Source organism: Silene latifolia, chromosome 9 (genome assembly GCF_048544455.1).
Source record: "Silene latifolia isolate original U9 population chromosome 9, ASM4854445v1, whole genome shotgun sequence".
In the NCBI taxonomy this organism is placed as follows: domain Eukaryota; kingdom Viridiplantae; phylum Streptophyta; class Magnoliopsida; order Caryophyllales; family Caryophyllaceae; genus Silene; species Silene latifolia.
The window spans coordinates 118,120,391-118,127,332 of record NC_133534.1 but is presented as its reverse complement, the minus strand read 5'-3'; the positions used below and the strand labels follow the sequence as shown (position 1 = coordinate 118,127,332).

The 6,942-nt window shown below is 46.0% G+C and overlaps 3 protein-coding genes across 3 annotated transcripts; all 3 read right to left on the bottom strand.

Moving 5' to 3' along the window:
- Window positions 1–1,256: 1,256 nt before the first annotated feature.
- Window positions 1,257–2,556, bottom strand: LOC141601516 (uncharacterized). Its single transcript, XM_074421805.1, has 4 exons — window positions 2,277–2,556; window positions 1,763–1,926; window positions 1,397–1,442; window positions 1,257–1,261 (listed from the first exon to the last, which is right to left on the bottom strand). Exons 1-4 carry the CDS (start codon window positions 2,554–2,556, stop codon window positions 1,257–1,259), a joined length of 495 nt encoding a protein of 164 aa, XP_074277906.1.
- Window positions 2,557–2,898: 342 nt separating this feature from the next.
- On the bottom strand, window positions 2,899–3,784 carry LOC141601515 (uncharacterized). The gene is made up of 2 exons (XM_074421804.1): window positions 3,316–3,784; window positions 2,899–3,224 (listed from the first exon to the last, which is right to left on the bottom strand). The coding sequence occupies exons 1-2, from the start codon at window positions 3,782–3,784 to the stop codon at window positions 2,899–2,901; spliced, it is 795 nt and encodes a 264-aa protein (XP_074277905.1).
- Window positions 3,785–5,927: 2,143 nt separating this feature from the next.
- On the bottom strand, window positions 5,928–6,488 carry LOC141601514 (uncharacterized). Its single transcript, XM_074421803.1, has one exon. It carries the CDS (start codon window positions 6,486–6,488, stop codon window positions 5,928–5,930), a length of 561 nt encoding a protein of 186 aa, XP_074277904.1.
- Window positions 6,489–6,942: the final 454 nt, after the last annotated feature.

Below are 6,942 nucleotides of genomic sequence, written 5' to 3'. Positions count from 1 at the left end.
AGCGTGCTGACGAGAGGATTAATGAGCTGATCACTCTTCCCACCAATATTGTGGCTTATGCTATCTGGCGTGGTAAGATCAGCGAGATGCGTGCTGCATTGGAAGTTGGTAGAGGAGGAGGAGAGGTGAACTCTATCTTGTGATGTATGACTTGAGCATGCTGATGCCGGAAGTTGGTAAGGTGAACTCTCCTGCCATGACGGAGCAGGCTGCTACGGAGGGATCAGGCCCTTTTCAGAAGGCTGATACTGATGATAGTGTCCAGGATGCCGCTGGTGAGAGGATCATGCAACCTGGTCCTGTTCCTGAAAACGAGGGTCAGCCAGAACATGTAGGGGAGGGGACACAGGAAGCTGAGAGGGAAGTTATTTACTTAGCCTCTGTTTAGAAAATTTTTAAGTATTTTTTGGTTATGGGGGTCTGGCCCTGTGTGGCGTTGACTTTGTAAGTATTTTAAAACAATTTGTTTTGTGGTTCCTGCCGTGGTGGCGGGTTGAACTTTGTACTTTTGGCCATGTTTGCCCAGTTGGCAGGTTTGGTCGTACTTTGGAAATAGCTCCTTCCTGGTTAGCAGGCAGCTTTTTGTTTTACATATATTATGTTGCGTGAATTGTCTTTTTTGCCTATTGATAGACTTAGGCACATATTAGGTAGTCATGTTCAGCTTAGGGGGCTGTTCTAGAGCCTGAGTTACCGTTGTGTCAACCCAATGGCTGATTTAAAATGGAGGTGGCTGTGTCAACCCATGAGGGTGATTTAGACCTATCGTGTCAGTCCAGGAGGCTGATTTAGACTGGTGGTGGCCGTGTTAACCCAGGGGGCTGATTTAGACGTGTCGTGTCAACCAAGGAGGCTGATTTAGACTTAGCTAGCTGTCGTGTCAGCCTAGGCGCTGATTTAGACTTATCGCCAAATTTTGACTACTTAACCTTGTTCATGATGCAATATGTGTTCATCATGTTTAGAGCCAACAGGGACATACCTTAGGAAAGTTTATCGTCATTCTAGGACTAGTGGAATGTTGCAGGATCCTAGTTGCTCAGAGATCCCTGCGCTCCTTATGTTTTTGCATGCTACCTGGGGCCCTGACTACGTCGAGTACTCGGTGTCGATAGCTATCTTTGGGGGTGGTATCCAGGTAGCTACATGAGCTTTGAGCTGTCGGCCAAGCCCCCTTCGTATGTTCCACAAGCCGCCTGGTGAGGGTGCTCCTACTGGAGAATTAGGTTAGGCATGTTGGAGTGCCATGTGTCTTGTCACCCTGCGTTCACAGTTAACAGTCATGTTGGCAACACTTTCAACGTACCATAGACGTTATAGTGCAAAGTGGTATTTCAAAGAACCCAAAATAGAAAAGTCAAAAACAAAAAAAAATTATTAAAGCAATGTGAAGTACCTAGCGCTATCTCAGGGGGTTCCAGAGCAACCATGGACCCAGGAAGCTACAAACCACACAGCTCCAATAGTGGTTTCAAGTTTAAAGAAATGTAAACAAAAAGAAGTATAATAGAAAGCTGATAGTATGCCTACTACCTTGTTATTTTTTTGGGTTTTTTGAATACAAACTCTGCACACTAAATTCTACTTGTTATCAAAAGTGATACCTCTTCAGGTAAAGTATGTTCCATGGTTTGTATATTATGTGACCATCCATGGTCATTAATTTGTACGCCCTATGGCCAACAACGCCTTCAACTTGGTATGGTCCTTCCCATTTTTAGGCGAATTTGCCTGCTTTCCGGTTTCTGGTGTTTAGAAGCACCTCACGGAGAACCAGGTCTCCTACCTCCAAGAGCCTAACTTTTACGTTCTTATTGTAGCTTTTGGTGACTGACTGTTTGTAGGTAGCCAGACGTATCTTCACACTTGCTTGCAGCTCGTCTACCGTGTCCAAACTCCTGATCATTTCTGCACTGTTCAGTTCCCCTGTCATGCATCCATACCTGTGAGTTGGAACTAGAACCTCCGATGGAATCACCGCCTCTGCTCCAAACACCAGGCTGAAGGATGTTTGGCCTGTCGTCTTCTTTGGTGTGGTTCTCACTGACCAGAGTACTAGTGGCAACTTATCTTCCCACTTTCCTTCTAACTCCTCCTACCTCCTCCTTAAATTTTCCATAATGATTTTATTGCTGGATTCAGCTTGCCCATTGGACTTTGGATTCTTAGGCGTTGACTTTTTCAGTGAGATGTTCCACCTGGCATAGTATCCCCCCGCCTCGTTTGACACGAATTTTGATCCGTTGTCACATATGATTTATGATGGGATATCAAACCTGAAGAGGATGTTACGTTTGGTATAAGAAATGACTTGCTTATCTTTACCTCAGTGAATGCTTCCGCCTCTATCCATTTGGAAAAGTAATCTGTCATTGCTAGCATCCACAGTCTGTTTCCTGGGGCCCTTGGCAGAGGGCCAATGATGTCCATTCCCCATGTCATGAATAACCATAGGAAAATGATTGGATGTAAAGGTTCTGCTGGCTGGTGGATTATTGGTGCTGACCTTTGACAGGCATCACACTTTCGAGTGTATTCTGCCGAATCTGCCTTCATTATATGCCCGAAGTAGCCTTGTCTGAGAGCTTTGTTTAACACACTTCTGCCCCTTGCGTGGTTTCCACATTCGCCACTGTGGAGGGCATGCAATACGGTATGTGCCTCTTGCTTATGCATGCACCGTAAGTAAGGTCTAGCCAATGATTTTCTGGAAAGCACATTGTCAATCAGTACAAATCTGGAGGCTTTCATTTAAAAACCCCCTTACCTCCCTTTTGTCATCTAGCAGCTTGCCGTCTTTTAGCCAATCTAAGTAAGGTGTATGCCAGTTTAGATCAGCTGATTGGTCGTCTGTGTTCGATAGAGCTGCTGCTCCGTTCTCCACATCCTGCTGGTCTTCTAGCTCCCATCTTCTTTTTGGATTAATGGCTCCAATACGTGTGCGATGGGTATGTTGGCCAGCTCTGTTGGATTGAAAGTTGCCCCCAGGGTTGCCAGGGCGTCAGCTTCTACATTCTGGTCTCTGGGAACCTGTTTGAGCTTGCAGTCTTTGAATTTCTGCTTTAGCTCCTTTGCTACTTTTAAGTAGGCTGTCATCTTTGAATCCGTGGCTACATATTCATCATTTACGTGATTAACTATAAGCAAGGAATCATTATATACTTGTAAATTTTTGATTCCCAGGTCTAGTGTTAGTTGCATCCCCAGTATTAAGGCTTCATATTCTGTTTCATTGTTAGTAGCTTTAAACCCTCAGCGGACTGCTAGTGCTACCAGATCCCCGTGTGGAGATCACAAAATTAGGCCTACACTTGCCCCCCTTTTGATTAGAGGCACCGTCGATGTGCATCTGCCAGACTTCTGCATCCTTGTCCCCTTTGAGGGTCAAGATTTCTTTATCAGCCAGATTTTGGATAGTTGGGATGAAGTCTGAAACAAAATCTACCAATGCCTGTGACTTTATTGCCATTCTTGGGTCATATCTAATGTCATATCCACTAAGGTGTATGGACCATTTCGATATTCGGCCTGATAACTCAGGCTTCCTCATTAAAGACTTTAGAGGATAATTAGTTACAACATGTATGGTATGTGACTCAAAATAATGGCGCAATTTGTAGGATGCAATTATAAGTGCAAGTACCAGCTTTTCAAAGGATGTGTACCTGGTCTCTGTCGGTAGCAGAGACTTGCTTACATAAAAGACTGGCCGCTGCTCCTTATCCTGCTCCCTGACTAGGACCGCGCTCACTTCTACCTCTGTAACGGCTAAGTAAAGGAACATTGGTTCTCCTTGCTCCTTTTGATAGCAGTGGCGGGGTGCTGAGATAGTGCTTAAGCTCTCTGAATGCTTGTTCGTGCTCTGCGGTCCATTCGAATCTTTGGCTCTTCCTCAATATATCGTAGAATGATATGCACCTGTCTGAAGATCTTGAAATGAACCTGCTGAGAGCTGCCACTTTTCCTGCTAGCCGCTGCACGTCTTTTGGCTTTTCTGGTGACTCCAGCTGTAGTACTGCCTTTATCTGTTCTGCGCTGGCTTCTATTCCTCTTTAAGTCACTATGTAGCCCAAGAACTTCCCGGATGAGACTCCAAAAGTAAATTTGGAAGGGCTCAGCTTTATTTTGTACTCTCTGAGTGTGTCAAAGGTTTATGTCAGATGCCGCAAATGATCCCTAGCTTTCGTTGACTTTACTACCATATCATCAATATATACTTCCATAATTCTTCCTATCTGCTCTTTGAACATTCGGTTGACCAACCTTTGATAGGTAGATCCTGCATTCTTCAGGCCGAAAGGCATAACGTTGTAACAGTATATAACTCTTTCTGACATGAATGCTGTCTTTTCGTGGTCGGTTGGGTCCATCTTGATTTGGTTGTAACCACTCCAGGTGTCCAGGAATGTTAGCATCTCGTGTCCAGCTGTGGCGTCAACCATATGCGGTAGTGGGAAGAGATCTTTTGGGCAGGCCTTGTTGAGATCGGTGAAGTCCACACATACTCTCCACTTCCCATTCTTTTTGAGCACTACCACTACGTTTGACAACCAGTATGGATAATTCACCTCTCTTATTTTGTTTGCTGTCAGCAGGTTATCCACCTCCTGGTTGATTACCTTGTTTCTTTCAGCTGCGAACTTTCTTCGTCTCTACTGGACAGGCTTGCATCCAGGGTCTACACTCAGCCTGTGTGTTATGACAGATGGGTCTATCCCTACTATGTCCTCATGGGACCAGGAGAAACAGTCCATGTTGGCTTGCAGGAACTTGACTAGGTGTCGCCTAAGGTCGCCTGTGCACTCTGCCCTTATTAGTACTGTTCTTTCTGGGTGCAGTCCGTCCAGGTTGACTTGATCTAGTTCCTTGGCTGGGGGCTCGACATACTCATTCTGGACGTGCTGCTTCTGTAATTTATATGTTGGGGGTAGCTGTCCACTTCAGTGCCTTCTTATAGCATCCCATGGCTTCTTTCTGATCTCCACGTATTTTTTCCACTCCCCAGGGTGTGGGGAATTTCACGCATTGATGATATGTTGATGGGATTGCCTTCATTAAATGTAGCCATGGTCTTCTAAGGATAACATTGTAGGTGGATGGTCCCTCAATGACTAAGTACCTTACCTGCTCGTTGATTCCTCCTACGTAGGTTGGGATCACGATCTCATCTAGTGAGTTAGCCGTTTCTCCACTGAATCCCACTAGTGGGATGGTCTTCCTCTGCAAATCCTTCTCGCTGAATCCCATGTTTTCTATGGTTTTTAGCATGATCAGATTGACCGAGCTACCCGTATCTACCAGAACCTTCATAACCGTGCAATTAACCATTGATAATGTTATGATAAGTGCGTCATGGTGCTCCTGACTTTCATGGACATCCTCCTCATCGAAGGTGACGGGAGGCAGGTTGCTGTGGGAAACTCTACAGGAGGTTTCTGGCCTATCACCCTTGGTCTCGGTAGCGTGTCTCTTTTCCGCCGAATATGTCAAACCGCTTAGGTTCGAGCCGCCTATTATAACGTTTATTATTTTGGTGCATGTAGGTGGTGTGGAGGGCTTAGCCAGTTTTGTAGAACCCACTTTATCCTGCTGCTTACCCCCACGTGGTAATAGGTGGCTTAGTTCCCCTTGTTCGTACATGCGTCTGATCTCCCTGCGCAGAGTATAGAAGTCCTCCGTAGTATGCCCAATATCACGATGGAACTCGCACTTCTTCTTGCTCTCTTTTCTCCAGGCTTGTCCTTCTATCGGCGGCCTAGGCCACCTTACTCCGTCAGTTATTTCCCTTAGTCTTTCAGAATTCCCCCGATGCCAGTTGTGAACCCATACTCGGCTAGCATAGGAAGCTGTTGATTTTCCTCTCTATTGTTGACTCTGTTCACTCCTCTACCATATGGTTTGTATCTCTATTCTTTCTTCCCAGTAGACTACTTTCTGCCCGATTTCTCTATGGCTGATGTACTGGATATGCCTAAGGTGCTCGGTATACATGCCCTGGCGAGCATATCTTCTTCCAGTCTAATTGCTGATGTGGCTTTTTCTTGGTCTGCTTCAAAGCTGTGACAGGGATGCATTGTCAGCAGTTTATACAGATCTGAATCGTTGTGCAGGCCCCTCCTGAAGGCTTCCACTGCTGTCGAAACGTCACACTCCCGTACTGCGACCTTTTCGTTATTGAACCTGGTGTTGAACTCTCCAATTGTCTCGTTGGCGCCTTGGACTATTCGGTACAAGTCGCCAGCGTGCTTTTGTGGCTTCCTGCTGCTAGCAAACTGTTGAGTGAACGCATTTACCAAGTCGTCAAATGTGGATATCGACCTGTTAAGTAGACTTCCGAGCCAACGGAGTGCGGGCCCCGACAATGTTGATCCGAACCCCTTACACATGCAAGCTTCCTTTACATGCCCAATGGTCGTTACTGTAATCATCTTTTGTTTGTACTGGCTCACGTGATCAAAGTGGTCCGTCGTGCCGTCAAAGAGAGTCATGTTTGGGTTGTTGAACCCCTTTGGCATGGCGACAATCGATATTGCGTCCACGAATGGCGAGTTTGCGTAGCTATCAAGTCCTGCCTTCTCAAATGGAGGTGGCATCCCTGGTACCCTGGTTAGCATCTCTCTTAGCTCCAAGTATGGCGGATTTGTTAAGCTGCCTGAATTTGCATTGCGGCTGCAAGTTATCTACTGATTCTGGGTACTGCTTCCAGGCCAGAGCTTCCCAGGGCTCTGGTTTTGTCCGTTATCTAGAGGGGTTGATGCTATAAGTGACCCTTGGGGCCAGCCTACCTGCGGACTGCCTACAGATCCTACGCCAGGTGTCTGGTTAGTCATAATGAAATTACTGGTTGCAATGTTACCTGGTACTGAAATTACTGGTTGCGCTAGGTGTTCGTTATCCATGGTTGCGCTGCTTGCAGACTGCCAGCTATCTGGTGTCAGATAT

What these genes read in the sequence shown, in the direction of transcription:
- LOC141601515 (XM_074421804.1), bottom strand. Translation starts at nt 3,784, where the DNA reads ATGTTCCTTTACTTAGCCGTTACAGAGGTAGAAGTGAGCGCGGTCCTA. An exon ending in TGCCTCTAATCAAAAGGGGG is followed by an intron (nt 3,225 to 3,315) that starts GCAAGTGTAGGC and finishes ACAATGAAACAG; the next exon opens with AATATGAAGCCTTAATACTG.
- LOC141601516 (XM_074421805.1), bottom strand. Translation starts at nt 2,556, where the DNA reads ATGAAGGCAGATTCGGCAGAATACACTCGAAAGTGTGATGCCTGTCAA. An exon ending in AAACGTAACATCCTCTTCAG is followed by an intron (nt 1,927 to 2,276) that starts GTTTGATATCCC and finishes GATGCATGACAG; the next exon opens with GGGAACTGAACAGTGCAGAA. An exon ending in GAGACCTGGTTCTCCGTGAG is followed by an intron (nt 1,443 to 1,762) that starts GTGCTTCTAAAC and finishes TGTGGTTTGTAG; the next exon opens with CTTCCTGGGTCCATGGTTGC.
- LOC141601514 (XM_074421803.1), bottom strand. Translation starts at nt 6,488, where the DNA reads ATGACTCTCTTTGACGGCACGACGGACCACTTTGATCACGTGAGCCAG.